General features: G+C 44.6%; 3 protein-coding genes across 4 annotated transcripts; 1 reads left to right on the forward strand and 2 right to left on the reverse strand.

The window, feature by feature from the left end:
• The first annotated feature begins 1212 nt into the window (after positions 1-1212).
• On the forward strand, positions 1213-4784 carry klhdc10 (kelch domain containing 10). The gene is made up of 9 exons (XM_086022318.1): positions 1213-1445; positions 1874-2095; positions 2412-2566; positions 2633-2781; positions 2850-2934; positions 2996-3062; positions 3129-3176; positions 3250-3389; positions 3679-4784. Exons 1-9 carry the CDS (start codon positions 1370-1372, stop codon positions 3886-3888), a joined length of 1152 nt encoding a protein of 383 aa, XP_085878444.1. The 5' UTR covers positions 1213-1369; the 3' UTR covers positions 3889-4784.
• A 40-nt stretch (positions 4785-4824) lies between these two features.
• On the reverse strand, positions 4825-10579 carry cax1 (cation/H+ exchanger protein 1). Its single transcript, XM_086022775.1, has 20 exons — positions 10376-10579; positions 9556-9735; positions 9352-9491; positions 9157-9265; positions 8925-9041; positions 8780-8841; positions 8524-8703; positions 8123-8308; positions 7967-8066; positions 7417-7558; positions 7096-7279; positions 6933-7032; positions 6745-6863; positions 6630-6667; positions 5830-6080; positions 5613-5746; positions 5447-5541; positions 5306-5384; positions 5105-5213; positions 4825-5025 (listed from the first exon to the last, which is right to left on the reverse strand). Exons 1-20 carry the CDS (start codon positions 10461-10463, stop codon positions 4952-4954), a joined length of 2487 nt encoding a protein of 828 aa, XP_085878901.1. The 5' UTR covers positions 10464-10579; the 3' UTR covers positions 4825-4951.
• A 581-nt stretch (positions 10580-11160) lies between these two features.
• Positions 11161-17248, reverse strand: smo (smoothened, frizzled class receptor). Of its 2 annotated transcripts, none has more exons than XM_086022776.1 (12): positions 16610-17248; positions 15482-15681; positions 15052-15261; positions 14814-14986; positions 14529-14748; positions 14129-14252; positions 13973-14065; positions 13770-13878; positions 13471-13656; positions 13243-13391; positions 13000-13134; positions 11161-12801 (listed from the first exon to the last, which is right to left on the reverse strand). In XM_086022776.1, exons 1-12 carry the CDS (start codon positions 16863-16865, stop codon positions 12239-12241), a joined length of 2418 nt encoding a protein of 805 aa, XP_085878902.1. In that variant the 5' UTR covers positions 16866-17248; the 3' UTR covers positions 11161-12238. The 2 variants fall into 2 exon arrangements, with proteins under 2 accessions (XP_085878902.1, XP_085878903.1); XM_086022777.1 differs by lacking the exon at positions 16610-17248 and adding an exon at positions 15754-16071.
• Positions 17249-17473: the final 225 nt, after the last annotated feature.

Consider the following 17473-nt stretch of genomic DNA (forward strand, 5'->3'; position numbering starts at 1 on the left):
TTGTGTGCAAAAAGCTTGGTGGCAACAATGATGTTTTACTTTTTTATTGTTGTTAGCCATTCTGCAATACATTATCTTGGGACTGGTGGCCGTCGTGAACTTTAAATGCGTGTTTCCCGTTGAGGGAATGGTTAAGTAAGATCAGTCGAGATCAGGAGTGTTCTGAATACATTGTTGAGATTTTTTTTTTAATGTTCGTACATATGAATAAGTTTAAATCTGTTGGTCTTTCCTCATGGTTGTAGTGGAGTATGAAAATATTGGCCAACTGACTTCTTACAAGTTGGAAGATATCTATGATTTTAATTCAACGACACATTGGTTGAACATGTCTATATTGTCAAATTATTTTCAATCTTTTCTCGGAGTACCACCATTTTTTGATTATCATTTTTAAAATAAAGCTGTTCAACCATAATTCAAAATCTGTTTCAGATTTTAATTAGTTAGTCTTCATTACATTTTTATTTGTTTTTATTACTTTTCTTATATTATGATATTCTTATTTCTTTAACAGATGATACCCCCCAAAAATTCCAGATTACAATACAGTTCATGAAATCGTCTTCAGGCGCTACGCTGTCGCCATCTCCTGGTCACTAGGAGAAATGCTTTCAGTGACAACATCCGACGAGCCGTATTTCGATTTGTGTCACGTGATATTTCTTTTAAGAATTGAAAATAAAACCGTTTTTAGACTTTTCCTAACTCGTTCCAGACAACAAAATAGAAATTAAGATGTATTTCAATTTTGGTGTTTGTATTTTAAAGTAAAATCAAATAACATTTTTCCATTTTTCATATCTAATGAGTTAAATTGCTTCCAAGGAAGACGGAACACCGTCGGTTATTGATATTTCAATAAGTGGTTTCAAAAATAGCCGTGATGAAAATAGCCAGTTTAAATGATCCTTGTGGGATTTGCTAAATAATAGCCATTCCCATTTCTGTTGCTCGGATTAGTGGCACGGGCACGCTCACTTCAAAACTACAAGCTGCAGCACAGTTCTTTAATTGTGTACTACCAGGCCAAAAATAGCACGAGTAGCAGAAAAACATCACTGGTAAAACAGCCGTTCTATTACTGCGCCGAATTGTCTTAGCGATGAGGACAAAAACGTTTTCAAGTTAGAACAAGGCAAGAATAACTTGTTTTGAAGGCCATTGACCCCGCCTACCTCCAATGACGCAGCGTTCCAAGAACGCGTCCTCTGATTGGCCAAGGCCCTCGCGTAAAATGAGTGTATGGCTTCAAACCTTCTGGGGCTGCGCCGCTATCGTTTACCATCATGTCTCCCGAGCACTTTAGTAGCAGCTGTTTTTCCACGGTGTGATGTTGTGGGAGAGGCCGCGCTAAAACTGGGACAAGATGACGGACGCCCAAGGCGATCGCTGTCCGGACCAGTTGAATAAATTCGAGAAGCTGACAGGCAGGCCGCTGCACGGTGAGCAGACGCTCGCGGATCGATCAACAACATTATTAGCACGCATGCTAATGATGGCTACCTCACTGCTGTCACCGGTTGTCTGACAAAGACGCGCAGCCATACAAGTCATCGCTACATATTAAGAACGTAGCCACTATTCTGATTTGAGCGAGTGCTAATGCTAAGCTAGCAACCGGCTTGTTCATTTTTATTTGGTGAAAACATTCATTTTTGTTTTTTTTAACCCGTTACGTGGTCTGTTTGGTTGTGGGTGAGTTATCCCCGTTGCAAAACGGTATTTTCACATTTACAGGTAACAAGACACGCTTGGACACTTCATTGGGTACACTTGATCTTGCCCAGCCCTGCCAGTCTCAAACAAAACAAAGCATCAACCTTGGAAAAGTGCACTGCATTTCAGTCAGCGTCATCTCTTTCCTCCTCAGGTCGTCGTACGCCCCCCGCCCGCAGTGGCCACCGCTGCGTTGCCGACAACACCAACCTCTATGTATTCGGGGGGTACAACCCGGACTACGATGAGTCGGGCGGCTCGGAGAACGAGGACTACCCGCTATTCCGGGAGCTGTGGAGGTACCACTTTGCCACAGGCCGATGGCAGCAGATACAAACGGAAGGCTTCGTGCCCACAGAGTTGGCCTCCATGTCAGGTGAAACGTCTGCTAGATACTGTATGACTGAAAATAAAACACTTTCATCACAATTGCAAGACGTGGCATTAAAGTATTAGCGAGTACTCAAATGTAAGAACTAGCGATGGGCGAGTACTCATGGGAGGCTGCCGATACCTGCCACTAATACTGTTATCTCAAAAAAGAATGGTATCGGACATCCCAAGTTTGTAAACAGTGGCATTGGTGGATGTCTCGCGTTATGGAGCGCCTCGTTTCATTTCACATTTAAATGAAGCTCAAAAAGGAAAGAAAAAAAAAAACGTCAACATTTAGCACAGTTTCCTCACTGCAGCCGTGTTGCACGGTAACAACCTGCTGGTGTTTGGCGGCACCGGGATCCCCTTCGGCGAGAACAACGGCAACGACGTGCACGTTTGCAACGTCAAGTACAAACGATGGTCGCTGCTCAACTGTCGCGGGAAGAAGCCCAACAGAATCTACGGACAGGTCACTTCTACTGACGCCGACACCGACAAGTGATCGAGGTTTAACAGTTTGTCATCCCTCATCCAGGCGATGGTCATCATAAATGGCTTCCTCTACGTGTTTGGGGGGACGACGGGGTACATATACAGCACAGACCTGCACAGGCTGGACCTGACCACCAGGGAGTGGATCCACCTCAAGCCCAACAACCCTCCAGATGACCTCCCCGAAGAACGGTACGGTTTCAAATTTCCTCTACTGCAAGTCTTGTCCGCGTTACGAAACACTTGACACGCCGCTACAGGTACAGACATGAAATAGCACAGGACGGACAGAGGATCTATATTTTAGGAGGAGGGACCTCCTGGACGTCTTACCCTCTGGACAAGGTAAATATTCAATAGAGCTCTTGATTGGGTGAATTTTTCATGTTTTGTTTTCTTGTAACAGATTCACGCATATAATCTAGAGACCAATTCCTGGGAGGAGATTGCTACAAAACCTCATGACAAAATAGGTGTGTCCTATTGTCACATTATTTCACGACGGATGTTTTGTATTGAACCACGTGTGATTCCGATAGGATTTCCCGCTCCTAGAAGATGTCACAGTTGTGTCCAAATAAGAAACGGTAAGTACTTTAAAGTTAGCGCCATCCATTTGAATCGGGACTACTCCGCGTGACCGTTTCAATCCCGTTCTAGATGTATTTATTTGCGGCGGCTACAACGGCGAGTTCATATTGGCTGACCTGTGGAAGATCGACCTTCACACGTTCCAGTGGAGCAGGCTGCCCGCCGTGATGCCCGAGCCGGCGTACTTCCACTGCGCCGCCGTTACGCCGGTGGGTACGACGCTAGCGTTGAGCCATCAAAACATAAAAAATAAAAACATTTTTTTTTTTTAAAAAGAAGGGGATGTGGCTGCTGTACACAAAGAGATAAACAGAAGCAGCGGTCACTTGTTGCTAGGCGGAATTTCTGAGTCAGAATAAATTGCATACATTAATCAAGCTTACTATGTAGTTGTCAGCAACAGGAAGTCGAACAGGAAATTACTCCAAGTGCAGATAAAATAAATATGTACTTTTTAAAAAAAATTATTATTATTATTATTTTTTTTTAATTGGGCAGACGGGCTGCATGTACATCCACGGCGGCGTGGTGAACATCCACGAGAACAAGAGGACTGGATCCCTCTTCAAGATCTGGCTGGCCGTGCCCAGCTTGCTGGAGCGTTGCTGGGAGAGGCTCCTCCAAGCGTTCCCGCACCTCGCCAACCTGCCCGCCATGCAGCTGCTCAACCTCGGCCTCACACAGGAACTCATCGAGCGCTTGAAATAACAGACTCGGAAACGCCAACAAGCCAAAAGGAGTCTTTGCTCCTCTGCCAAAAACTGAGATGCCTTCTTTTTGCTCCATTTTTTTTTTTTTTTTGCACTAAATGCGATCGTGCTGAAAATTACGGATGACATCTATGGTGCCTTTCTTTTTTTTTTTGCTTCTCAGCCCCCCCCCCCCGCCATCAGCAGTTGGAAATACTTCAGTTTGCCAAATCATGACTTGCTTCTCAAAAAAAACACTAAATATTGTATTATACTCATATTTTAAAGACTTCTGTGCAAAGGATGGACCGTGTATATCTATTGGAAGGACTTGATTTTGGCTTTTAAAATGACACGCCTTTCTTTTGCTCATTTGTTTACCGTCACATATTTAACGATCATCCTCCCCCCCATGTAATTATTGAAGGGAGTCAATTTTAATTATTTTTTTTGCCCTGTCATCGTGTCCCCCCGAGAGAGGGACTTTAAAAAAAAAATGAATCGATGTGGAATTTGCGGCACACTTGCAACCTATGCATTTGTTTTCTCTTTAAAAGTCACGTCACTGTGAATTTGGTGCTCAATCAGAATCTGTTTTAAAAGCTTTTCTGTGAATAAAAGTTAAACGCCCTTGTCAGTGCATACATTTAAACATAGCTGTTTTAAAAAGGCCGATGTAGTTATTTATGTTATACACTGTACCATACTGTTTATTAATTTGAGGTTCTTTTGTGTATCAACACACACTTCATTACAATTGTTCCCTGCATGTCTTTGCTGCTTTTAGTTTGATTCTGGAAAAAACAAATATTTACACCTGACATTAATTTACTGAACGGTGAGCGTTGTAATTATGTACACAAAAGGCTTGTCTATTGTGTTGAGTTGTCAATAAAGTTGGGTTGCGAAGTCTCATACTTGGCCTGGCTAAATTAATGTAATAGTACTGCGTGAATAATTATAAGGGGAATTTATTGAGCACATTTTACAAAGAACCAATTTGTAACAGTCATCACTAGAAATTCTTCAGTTCCTGTATGCTAACAAAAATATGTTTTTTTTGTTTTTTTTTAGCTAGTAGATTAACAAGAGCGTGGGGACGGAGCGAAGAAATAAAGAGCCAAAAGGATGAGGTAGACCACCACCAGAGCAGTGCCTACAAACAAACAAACAAAAAAAACATGTTTTAATATTGCTCCGCAAAAATTAAAAAAAAACAAAAAACACAGACTTACCCTGAAAGTAGTCACACTTTCCGTCCATGAAGATATAGTTGACCAGAATGACACTGAAGATGCTTGCCCAGAGATGGATGTCACTGAACAGCAGCACAAATCCAACATCCTGTTCACAAAGTGCACACGTGTACAAAGCAAAATAGTAAATATATCAATAGCGCTACAGCTGGATTTTTTGGGGGGGGGGGATTTACTTACGTAGAATGCGTTGAAGAGGATAAGTAACGGGATCTGAATCATGCACACCTGCACCGCAATACAGCTGCCCACTTCCAGACTGGGACAAAACAAAATGGATGAAGCATGTTTACGGGACACTTGCTGTGGCTAGTCAAGTACCTCAAACTGATGTTATTCTGCAACGCAAATTGGATCCCGTTGACAATTTCGGGAAGCTCGGGCACCATCGCCAACACTGTCACGCCGATGAAGTACTGAAGAAGGCACCCAAGGAAGGTTAAGATTTTAAATAAAAAGCCTGAAAATTTTTAATTTTTTTTAGCACCTGGGAGATGGAGGAGTTGGTCAGCATGGGCTCGATGTTGTCCGTGCTGAGATCGGCGCAGCAGGCCATCAGCACCGTGGCGGCGATGAGCACGGCGAGAGCCCGCCACCGCGACCAGTGGACCACATGGTGACCTGTGTGACGCACGGGTGACACTTGGATGCTTTTTTTTTTTTTTTTTGTGACCCACATGCGTAAATAAGGACGCGCAACACACCTGTGGCAACGTGGCTGGGGGGTACAATGCTGGCATTAATGCACGAGTCGGCGGCGAGGAGCGGGCCGCCGGCGCCCTCGCCGGCGCGGGGGAGGGCGGCTCCCTCGTCGACCGCGTACTGACGGTGGGCGTGGCCGCCGTGGCCCTCGCTGACGTGGATGTCGTAGATGTGCGAGTGGGTTTTTAGCGTGAAGACCAGGCCGATGAGGTATGCGGCGGGTAGCAGGACGCAGATGGTGTACACAAGAGGCCTGGTGTCACATTGACATTCATCGTGTTATTTCCAGCCGCAGTTTGGAATAGATAGTTGCAATAAATGAGAGAAATCTTTGGAATTATTCAAATGTCTGGATAAATTGGTCATAAAAAAAAAGACATTAAAAAAAGTCAACTATATCAATTCATCCAGGCTGTGGAGACGCAAAGCAGCCCCAAACCACACAGCCTTCAACAATGCCAAACAATTTAAATTTCATTCCTACAATATTTTTTGTGGGCAATCTTTTGCAAATTTTAAACCTGTAGCAATGTTTGGCAGACAGCAATGCCGTCCATTATTGTTTCATATTTTAGCTATCGTAGATTTGCCAGCAAAGATGTTAGCCTAGCATGTGCTAGCCGGTCAATTAAGTCCTTAACAACTTGAACCTCCAATCTCCAATTCGCTCTAGAAGGAACTTTTTCCACCATGTACTATTTTTACATGGTGTGTCCAAAAAATATTGTGCCTATTATCATGACTTATATTTATGAAAAATCAGGTCATCCCAAAGACTTGCAACTACGGCATGTTGACTTACTCTACATGCATCATAATCAACTGGGGGTCTGTTTTAGTCTGCAACAAAAGACAAAAAAATAAATAAAATAAGATTATTCAAAAGCATTCCGTTTCGAAAACCAACGGCGGCCGACCATGTCGTAGTGACAGTCTTTGCACACGAAAGGCACGCTGGCATTTCCGGGAACGTTGGAGCAGCTCTCGCACACCAGGCTGCCGAAGGTCTTGGAGAAGAGGGTGGGAGCAAAAACCCCTGTGAAAAAAAAGAGAAAATGATCTTTGCCCTTGACAGAATAGAAATGTGGCTGCGTTCGATCCATACCTCCGATGGATATGAACAGCAAAGCTGAGCTCACGCCGGCCGAGCGACTGTTAAATCGCTGCTCCCGGTGTTTAATGCCGCCGATAATCATGCAGATGCCCTGCGCGGGTGACATGCGTTCATTCACGTGACTTCGAGAAAACCATCCGGTCGGGATGCTCACGGGTATGAAGAGGATGCAGCCCAGCAGCGTGCCGGTGAGGGCGGCCTTGACGACCTCCTCGTAGCACTTGGAGGCGGCGCGGTGGCCTTGCAGCAGCGCCGTGATGTAGAAGGTCATCTCGGTGATGGAGCCGAACGTGGCGTTCACCACCGCGCCCACGGCGAAGTTGCTCTGAGCCGAAATGCTGCGGAAAACCGCGCACAAAACATTCGGAGAAGATGGATTTTTGGAACGCAAATAAGCTAGAAATGTGTTGACTAAGTAAAGCGTAGTAAAGCCCTGGAACTTTTCTGACACGTTTCATGTCAACAGCTAGTTTACCTGGCGATGCCCATGCCGATGTAGTAGGACAACGGGATTATGGACGTGATGGCCGTGGCAAATTTGGTCTCTGAACTGAAATATTTGTGGTTGCGGTCACTATAGCCAATAATCAATGTGATTATCACCAACGGGAGGAGATCTGCAAGGAAGCATGGATGTAAGGAGAATAAAAAGCAACACGCTAAATTTGTGAAAGGGAAATCAACCCAAACCTATTTTTTGAAAGAATATATTCCCAGCAGGCCCACTAGTTGAAACACGGCATTTTGATTGATATTGCGATTGTTAAGCAGCAAAATCCACCTGTTTTTCGCCATCTCAGGGGGCGGCCATTTTGTCACTTCTGTCGACTGAAAATGACATCACGACTGCTGTGACAAAATGGCCGCCCCCAGAGATGGCAAAAAACGGACGGATTAACTCTCCTTCCACAAACGTAATATTTATAAGAATTCCTTGTCTCAACGAGTGGAAAATATAAAATATCCTTGAAAAAAAAAAGATGTTTGGGTTGACTTCCCCCTTCTAAGACCTTCTAAAAGGATACTTAGTGCAAAGATGTTGATCCCTTGCACGGTGTATTTGTAGTAATAGAAGTTGACGGCGCGGTAGCAGCACAGGATGACTCTCGCCTGGCGCCGGTGAGTCTTCAAAAGACAACGAGTCAGGATTGACTTTTGATTCCCGGGGAATTTCGAGTTACCTTTTCCAGAGCATGGACGTGCACATCCTCGGGCGCCATTAGGAGGATGATGCCGAGCGTGCGGGCGTTCATCTTGGAGATGGGGATGGTGAACACCAGCAACCAGGAGATGATGCAGGCTACTGCGTGCACCAAAGCCAGGATGGGATAGCCCAAGAGCAGCCACACGTAGGTGCTTACACGACACTGCGGGGGGGCGGGGGTTGAATTTAAAATCGATAGTAATAAAAGTTGAAGAAAAAATTATTGGGCACACATCCTCACATTTTCCACTGTCTGTCACTTTGAATGTGTGTGGCTTTAAAAGGCTTGGGCCGGTGAGTGACGTGTGCGTCAGGGAATGAGAGTGTGGTTGGCTATCCTTGAACACTTCAAATAAAACGGAAATTGTCCGTCCTCACCCAGTGTTTAGACCTGGTCCGAACTGTTAGTTCTGGCAAAGGCAACTCAATGGGTAAAGGGGAGGACATCAGAAGAGGCCCGGAGTCCTTTTCCAAGACCATGTCCTCGGAGTCCCTCTCTTCGGGAATGACCTCACACCTTGGTGGCTTCATTGTGGATCTTTTTGTGAAATCAGCAGCCTGAGGGTAGGAAACTAAATCTGGATCATGCACATCAACGCGCGCGGAAATTTAGGGAGACTTCCGTGCGTCTTACTTTTTCCACTGATTTCCCAAAGGGCCAAATAAAGTACCAGGCCAACTTTAAACACAGTTTTCCTTCAATTAAAAAAAAAAATTACAGACATGATGAATGCTTCTCAAATACATTACTAGCTGCCCAGAGTAGACAATATACCAACCATACGGGGCGCCGATGATTGTCAGAAACATCACAGGACAAATGACGACGTAGGTTAAAGACATCCACCAGCCGAATAAAATGACATAAACAATGTTCCCCAAGGTCACCATGGAGCCTGGAAAACACCAAAATGTATATTTTAGAGACTCTTTGAATTGACCCAAATTATTCACAGCACTCATTATATTAAAAAAAACAAAAAAAAACTGGGCTGAATGGATTCCAAGGACCTTCTTGGGGCTTGACGATGCTAAGGTCTGAGTAGAGCTCTTTGACCACATCCGATCGGTCTTCGATGGGCCTCTCTGTGACATTGCCTTTCCATTTTCGGAAGCCAAACTTAAAAAAGAAAAAAAAAAAAGAAGTATGTTTACATTATAAAAGGCTGCTTTGCAAATAAAAAGGTGAAATTAAAATGAGCTTACTTTGTAGTTGTTGGCTTCCCTGTGCGCCTCCACCTCATTCTCAGCCCTGATTGTGGTCTTGGAGGTGCTTTCATGCCAACCTTCCTCAGCGTAGCGCGACGGCGTGGAGCGCGCAGAGTTGCCGTGCGCTCCCGTGCAAGCTGCGTACAAAACACGTAGGTCAACATTTGTCCAGATGTCAAGTGAGACTGCAGCCTAGGTCACCTCTGTGCACAGCTAGGAAACACTTGGGCGTGTAGTGGCAGAAATGGTTGGAGGACGAGTCAGGCGAGGGGGTCTCGGCGGCGTTGACAACGAGCTCCGGGTGCTGCGGCCCGACGCAGAGGCGCTCGGTTTGGGACAGTATCCTTGGAAACGGGCGATGGGGCTCTTGATCGCAGTTCTCTGGAGGAAACATGAAAGGCCGGAAGATCAGAAAGGGGCGTGGCTATACCATACAAATGGGTGTGACTAACAACAACCTCCTGAGAGTCACGCATGACACACACATTTACACACACTACGACTGATCACATTATCAATGCATTGTTGCAACAGATACAAATAATAATAATAATAATAATAATAAGTTGCTATATGTCAAAAAAGGGTAGAATATGAATACAGCAATATGACATTTTATCAATTAAATGCAAAAATGAAAATTGTTACTTACCAAATCAGACTTCGCCCCAAACAAATCAAAACAATGAGAACAACTTGGCTAGCTGTCAATCACGCTCAATTTTAAGGGCTCCTCATCTGGATACTCAACTAATATTTGTGAAGATATCTAAAACCAATAACCATGTCGAATAAGACATGGCACGTCAATTTAAAGCCAAAGTTCATATCCCAGTCCAGGTTTTATTCCACAGCTGATTTCGATTACACACTAACAAACTCAACCATAGACCAATAGAACCACTCAAAAAAGCTTAATCATACATTTTTCTTACAATAATTACGTATTAAATATGTTGTGAACGCTGCAAGCAAAATAAATGGGGGAAGAAATAAAACAAAACCAAAAAAAAAAGCTCACCTGTGGAGTCCACCGTGGATCTCCTCCTCAAGCACTCCTGGTCACTTGCTGTTGCTAAAGACACAAGCGTGGACTTCGTGAGGGACATGTCCACTTTCAGTCGGCTGTCATCCGTCCTCCTTTTAAGCTTTTTTCCCCCTTCTCTTTCCAACTGTGCTCCCCCGCTGCTTTTTGAGAAGAAACAACAAAACAGGGGTGAGGAAGAGGAAGAGGAGGAGGAAGAGGAGGAGGAGGCTATGCTAACTAGCTGAGAAAATATTGTCAAATAAATCAAATATTTTTTGCCGTCTTGTTTTTCTTACGTACTTATGTGATTAGGCTCTTGTTTGTTTTAAAATATATAAAAAAAGAAATCATTACAAATAGGCATACATTTGAGTCAATAGGTGAAAACGGGTTTCTGTTTTTATTTCAAATCTTTTTTTTTGTGTGTGTGAATCATGAGAAAAAAAGTGGAAAGTGTTACATTCAAAAATTATTCCAACGCGTAAAAAATGTTATTTAAAAAAAATACATTTAAAAAAGCAAAAAAATGTTAATGATTAACTTTGGCTCCGCCCCATATAGATACGTCGTCTTCATTCAGGTGTCTTATCTTGAATGGTAAATAATACAATGATTTTAAAATGTAAATCATTATTTATTTATATCAATGTTTTAAAAGAGCGGAGGAGGTTTAAACCACAGAATAAAATCACTTGGAGGGGTGGTAATAGCTTAATGATGGCCAATTATGCAAAGTGTAGGATTACATTTATTTACACGTAAAAACAGGTACAGCATCATAAAAGTGACATTTTTATTTACATTAAACAGTCGTGAGGCAACATGGACGAATACACAAAAATAACAGCTGTTAAATAGCACACAAAAAACAGAGCTTGGTGCTTTTAAAGGCCCAAAAAAAATACTATGATGATAAATGATTTTTCGTTTTATTTTATTTTTTTGGACTGACCTTACATCAAATTTAGTTTCAGAAACCAGCAGAGCTGCTAATATAAATACTTCTCTAACCAGAAAAGCTAACAAATTCATACAATTGTGTGTAAAAAAAAAAAAAAGGAAACTATGACTTCAGCATAATTTGCCCACAGTAACATGAATAGAAACATTTTGGTTACAGCTTACGATGACAGCATTGTCTTTGCTCATCCCCCTTTTTTTTCTTTTTTTAAAAATCAAACTGTTTTATATATAAATCTGTACACATAATACCCTTTGTGTGATATCTATGAACATCTTATATACATGCTCACAAAGAGAGACATTGTGTAAAAGGAATGCAGTACATGGATTTTGTGACGATAATTAATTTAAATAATAGTGAAAGAAAGTGAAATATTGCTATGTGCTTCATGTGATTTTTTAAAATCATGTTGCTAGTTAAAAAAAGAAAAAAAAAACAGGAACATTTGAAACTTTTTAAGTCAATAGTGCATTATTTCCTTCTACTACTGAGTGTATTGTAAAAGAGATTAAAGTTAGTACATAAACATTGGAAGAATTTACTGGCTAAAAAGTGAGCGTGGGGAGTGTTAAAGAGTACAGAAAACAAAATAATTATTTTAAAATGGTTCTACTTTAATGGTAACCTGCCATGAAGACGGGATGTTCTTTTTTTTTCCAGAATAATCTACACAGTATATTCTTTCAAGCCATTTTATAGCTGCCTCATTTGATCATAAAGTTGCCAAAGAAGTTGGATCAGACTTAGCAGTACAAAAATATTATTTTTTTTGTTATCCCTTTCCTTAAAAATACACACAAAAAAAAGAAGCTTTGTTTGTAAAAAATAAACACAGGTGCACTTAAGTTTCGAAAGTATCCAGCACTTTTTCTTGAGCTCACTGTCAGTGCAACTTAGAAGTCTGATTCAGCGTCCATAAGCTCCGCCTCCATCAAGTTCGTCCGCGGGTGTATGGGGCCGTAGCCCACCCGCCGGCCAGCGGGCACCCTCGCCACGTGCGCCATCCTCTCCGATAGCCCCTCCTGGATGCAGAAGGAAGTACTGGGTGGGCAGCGCGGGCCCAGGCCGAGGTCCTCCGGGCGGTCCGAGAACACGGCGCGGCCGTAGCAGCTCTGATAAGGCGGCAAGCGGCACCGCTCGTCGCCGGGCAAGGGCGGAAAGTCCGGGTAGGATCCCGGTAGGGCGTCGCCCTCCAGCATCTGCTGTCGTCTCTGCTGCTCCCGCAGGTTGGCCACCAGGCTGGGGTGGCAGGGCAGCTTGGGGAGGCGGGGCACCGAGCTGCGGCCAAACTCCCGCTGGGGATAAGCCTGGTGGTCCGCCGCTGCCGTCGCCGCCTCCTCCGCTGCTACAAGCGCCTCCTTCCTCCTTTTCTTCTTCTTCTTCTTTCGCTTTATCATCTCTGGGGAGATTTCGGCTTCCACCATCCACAACCTGTTCCTCTCCTCTGGGGGCGGGACTATGGAAAAAACACATCATTTTAGTTTTTCGGATTTGTGGGCGTGGCTAAAACGGCATGATTTGCCCCTCCCGTGCAGTTAGCTAGCTAGCTACTTCCACCAGAGTATTTACAGTTTAAGTATCTGTACTTTTACTTCCAGAAAGTACAGTGTGTGAGTACTGTGAGGCCCGATCAAACAGTGCCTCAAATTCTCACCCGGCGTTCCTGTGGGAGTGACCGAGATGTCCTGAGGCAAGATGGCGCCGCGCCGGGCCACCATCTTGGTCACGTGCTGCGCCCAAGCCGACGACATGTCGTTGGACGGCTCGTTGATGTCGAAATTGATCCCGGCTAGGGAAATGACACCAAAACGTGATTGCGCTTACCTACCGCCAGGTGATACTTTACACCCAAATTGGATGTCGGTATATTTCCTCGGCGTCATAATGAGATCCTTACCGACAGGTCCGTCATGTGACAAGGTGTGCATGCTGAAGGACAGCTCCTTCTCCGGGTCTTTGTGAAGCTCCTTCCGCATGGCGAAGGCTTTAGCTATCATCTTGCTCTTCTTGAGCCTCTTGGGTTCGTTGTCGCTGCGCCCAATGATCCTGAAGGCGGGAGCAAAAAAAAAAAATGTGATCATGTACCGTCAGAGAGATGAGAACGATTTTTACGTTATGTGCTCACTTGCACCAGGTGCGCTTCCAGATGAGGATGGTGGCCTTGGTCCACACCCACGTGCTCATGGCGATGCCGGTGCCAAACATGGAGAACAGGTTGATTTTCTCCACCATCAAACTGGGTCGGTTTTTAATGGTGCACTCCGGGATCGGCTTGTTGGTCTGGGAGGCGATGGTTACGTTGGCCTCGCACCTGTCGGGCGTATCAAAGCACCCGTTACGATGTATAACCGCATGTACGGTAGGAGCAAAAGTATTTTTTGAGGTGGTACAGATAATGGATGGAGGTGGTCAAAATAAACATACAGCACGTATTCCCTGAAGCTCCTCTCCCATTCGGCCTGGTTGAAAAAGTCGTAGAAGTGGCAGCCAAAGGTGATGAAAACGAAGCCGAAAGCTAAGAAGCCAAATATGCCTGAGAAAAATAAAAAAAACACAATATTTGGTTTTAGATTGTTTTTGTTTTTTTTTTACCACACAATGATGTAAGTTGATTAGGAAAAACATACCAAGTCTCAGCATTGTTTCGTTGATTTTGCTGGCTGCTTTCTCGCTCAGCAGACCTGGGTGGTTACTTTTGATGGAGAACAAGGTCATGACACCTACAAGGACAAATGTGCTCAGCGGACTGGATGAGGGTTGAGGAGCGACTCGACGGGACTGACCTCGAATGAGGAAGTAGCCACCGACCACGAGCACCACGCCGATGGGCGCCAGCACGAAGCCGGCGCGGTATCTGTAGTTCTTGTAGCCGACAAAGCAGATCCCGCTCACTGAGTCGCCATCCACCTGAGGGGCAATTTTACAGTAATTCACAAAATGATTTCAAGTGAAAAAATATATACTATACAAGTTCAAATGAGTGCAAATGAGTGTTGGATGTTGGTGACAGGAACAGTGCATTTTCATTTTCAAATTAAGAGTAAATTAATTAGAACCTGAAGCAATTCGTGGATTACTAGCCCGGACAAATATATTTTTATGATATTTTATAGCGGCTTTAATATAAACAAGCCAGATATAACACAGTTAGTAGTCTTCCTAATAAGAATGTTCTCGATGTACCTCAGCGATGGCCAAGATGGCGACGGTGAGGACGAAGGGGATGGACCATGTCACCATGTGGAAGTAGGAGGTGCGCCCCGTGAGCGGCTGCTGGGTGGTGCCGAGCGCCTTGAAGGACGTGTGCCAGGCGTACGTCAGCATCACGAACCAAATCACTCCCGACATGAGCGAGTAGTACACGATGATGAAGATGGTCACGCACGATAAGGTCTCGGACGAACTGCGGGGGAAACAAAATGCCTCGTTACGGAACGTTCTCAGCGGGCGATCCGAGAGCGCACTTACGAGGGCTCCCCAAGTCTCATGGTGTTGTCGCTCTTGCACACGATCTCGTCACGGGCGCCGTCCAGGAACTGCGCCAGCCAACCGATGCTGCCCACAAAGAAGCAGGCGTTGATGTAGAAGAGGATGACGGCCGGGTAGCGGTTGGAGTTCTTCCAGTCGGCCAGAAACGTAGCCTGAAGACAAAGATGGGTGGGGATTAGGGCTGAACCGTCTCGGGGAATAATATAAGAAGGCGCACCAGGGTGAAGAAGGTGCAGAGGAGGGTGATGGTGCCAAAATAGGCGATGTAGGCATGCATGTCGTCGTGCTCCTCCTCGGTGAACAGTGGGTTGTCGCACTGGATGCCGCAGCCTTCCACGTCCTTATACCAGCTCGACTGAATGTCCGTCTTCACCAGCGGCGCCTCGCACTGCCCCGACATGTTGAACTTCAGCTTCTGCACCTCGTTCTGCGACACAAAGACGATCTTTAACTCACTGCCAGGATATTTTCTGACACTCTTTCGCCCTAACGTTTGAAAAAAAAAAAAAAAAAAATAGAAAAAAATATAAATTCCTGGGATTGAATGGATGGACAGTGAAAAGACTAATAAATATGTCAGTGGCAGTGAATGAGTTAAAAGCGGGATCCGGACGGCAAAAGCGAGGATTTGTCATGTGTCGGCTTACCGAGCAGCCCACTGGGAATTTTTCGCATTTAAGGAAGTTGGGCCATCCGCGCTCCTGGTCCACAATGCTGCAAGGCCGACGCGTGGCCAGACATAAACTCTGACTTGGCAGCTCCACACGGCCGTTTTCACACTTGGGCATGTAGACGGCGCACAGCAGAGGCTGGATGACGGACCAGCAGCGAGGAGCGTTACGCAGACCTGGGAAATGACATCACGATAATCATCCTTGTGCACATATTGTACTGCGGTGGTTCTCAAACAATATCGTACCATTATGACCAACATACAGTGAAATCAAAAGTTAAATAAAACTGACTCCCTTTATTGCCTTCAACGGGCTTTAACCATTTCCTTACATGCGACATGCATTTTCAGGTGACAAAATAACAAATGGTCAAATCATTAAAATGTGAAAATATGTAAAAACATTAAAATTATATAAAGCATATACTTAAACGGGAAGTCAACACAAACATATATTTTTCTAAAATATGTTCTATGCAAGCCCACTCGTTGAATGAAGGCATTCTGATAAATATTGCGTTTGTGGAATATGAGTTAATCCACCCGTTTTTAGCCATCTCCTGGGGTGGCCATTTTGTCATTTCTGTCGACTGAAAATGACATCACAACGACTCAGAGCTCAGGTAACAACCAATCACGGCTCAGCTTCAGAAAACAGGTCAGCCCTGAGTAGTTGTGATGTCATTTTCAGTCGACAGAAGTGACAAAATGGACGCCCCCGGAGATGGCTAAAAACGAGTGGATTAACTCATATTCCACTGGAATGGAATCAGAATGCCTTGTTTCAACGAGTGGACTTGCACAGAACATATTGTAGAAAAAATATGTTTGTGTTTACTTCCCCTCTAATTAGGCTTGCAATAAAGTTAACCAAAAGTCAATAATTTATCATGGAAATGGAACATAATTTAATGTCATATTTTTTTGAGTCGTAACATGCAAAAAACGGCCAGCAGGGGGCGACACTGCCTCACTTGCCGACCCTGCTATGATTTTGGTAGGATTTCTGCAGTTTCTCTTAGTTTCTTGAGACAGTTTCTCAATCACCTTAGAATCTATTTATAGATGACTAACGTCTGCGATTGGTGTCGTTGTAACTCACCAGACCACATGGTCAGTTTCTCAAAAGCCTCCTCTTGAGAGCTGGAATCTTCTGCCAGCACCAGGGACGTGTGCGTGTACGGCAGAGGTGAACCCAGGCATGTGTTGTACTTGAGCGCCTCGCACGTCGTCGTCGTCTTGCATTTGTCCTCGAATATTGTCGCGTTGTGGGCCAGCTGCACGGCGAGGCTGCAGCGAACCAACACGCACAGCATCCCGGAGAAGCCAACAAAGGCGATCCAAACTTGGGAGGACATCTTGGGAACGAGAGGAGGTGGGGGGACACGGAGGGGGAAGACTAAATCGTGCAAAAATGACGATAAAGTTGACTCAAGCTTTAGGAGTGCGATAGTTGGCGAGGATTAAACAGCATGTTCCTTACAGTTCCGCTTGTTTGCTGAAAGATCCTAAAAGATGAGCACAAGTTTAAGGACGATCCAAAGTTTTTCCTCCACGAAACCCTCCGTGCTTTTTCCCCTTTAGTTCGTCTTCAAATTCCATCGTCTGGGGGACGAGGGGGGGGAATCCCAAAACGTGTTCAAAATGATCAAAATCCACAACGTGACGACACAAAACGTTAGTGGTTGGGGTTTAATCAGTGGGAAAATGTTGAGAAAGTTGCGGATTCGCCCTCCCCCCACATCCCAAAAAATCTGAAAAAGTGTAACTGGAGCTCCAACTGGCAATGCGCATGCGCCGCCCACTTTTTCTCCTGCTTGGTGATCCCCCTCCTCCTCCTCCATCCTCTCCTCTTCTTTTTTAAGTAAACATACAAATGCACCTATTTCTCTGCTTATTCCAAGGGTGGGAATCGTGTCCTGTTCTTCCACTGAGACTTCCTCACTCAGTTTTCCAACTCGTCTTG

Source organism: Filicampus tigris, chromosome 22 (genome assembly GCF_054856515.1).
Source record: "Filicampus tigris isolate MCC_2025a chromosome 22, RoL_Ftig_1.0, whole genome shotgun sequence".
Classification (NCBI taxonomy): domain Eukaryota; kingdom Metazoa; phylum Chordata; class Actinopteri; order Syngnathiformes; family Syngnathidae; genus Filicampus; species Filicampus tigris.

Coding starts and splice junctions, on each gene's coding strand:
- klhdc10 (XM_086022318.1), top strand. CDS start 1,370: ATGACGGACGCCCAAGGCGATCGCTGTCCGGACCAGTTGAATAAATTC. Junction 2,567..2,632: donor CCAACAGAATCTACGGACAG/GTCACTTCTACT, acceptor TCCCTCATCCAG/GCGATGGTCATCATAAATGG. Junction 3,177..3,249: donor TTGTGTCCAAATAAGAAACG/GTAAGTACTTTA, acceptor ATCCCGTTCTAG/ATGTATTTATTTGCGGCGGC.
- cax1 (XM_086022775.1), bottom strand. CDS start 10,463: ATGTCCCTCACGAAGTCCACGCTTGTGTCTTTAGCAACAGCAAGTGAC. Junction 9,736..10,375: donor ATCCACGGTGGACTCCACAG/GTGAGCTTTTTT, acceptor TGTTTCCTCCAG/AGAACTGCGATCAAGAGCCC. Junction 9,492..9,555: donor TTTCCTAGCTGTGCACAGAG/GTGACCTAGGCT, acceptor TTTTGTACGCAG/CTTGCACGGGAGCGCACGGC.
- smo (XM_086022776.1), bottom strand. CDS start 16,865: ATGTCCTCCCAAGTTTGGATCGCCTTTGTTGGCTTCTCCGGGATGCTG. Junction 14,987..15,051: donor TCTGCACCTTCTTCACCCTG/GTGCGCCTTCTT, acceptor CTTTGTCTTCAG/GCTACGTTTCTGGCCGACTG. Junction 13,657..13,769: donor AGCTTCAGGGAATACGTGCT/GTATGTTTATTT, acceptor TACGCCCGACAG/GTGCGAGGCCAACGTAACCA.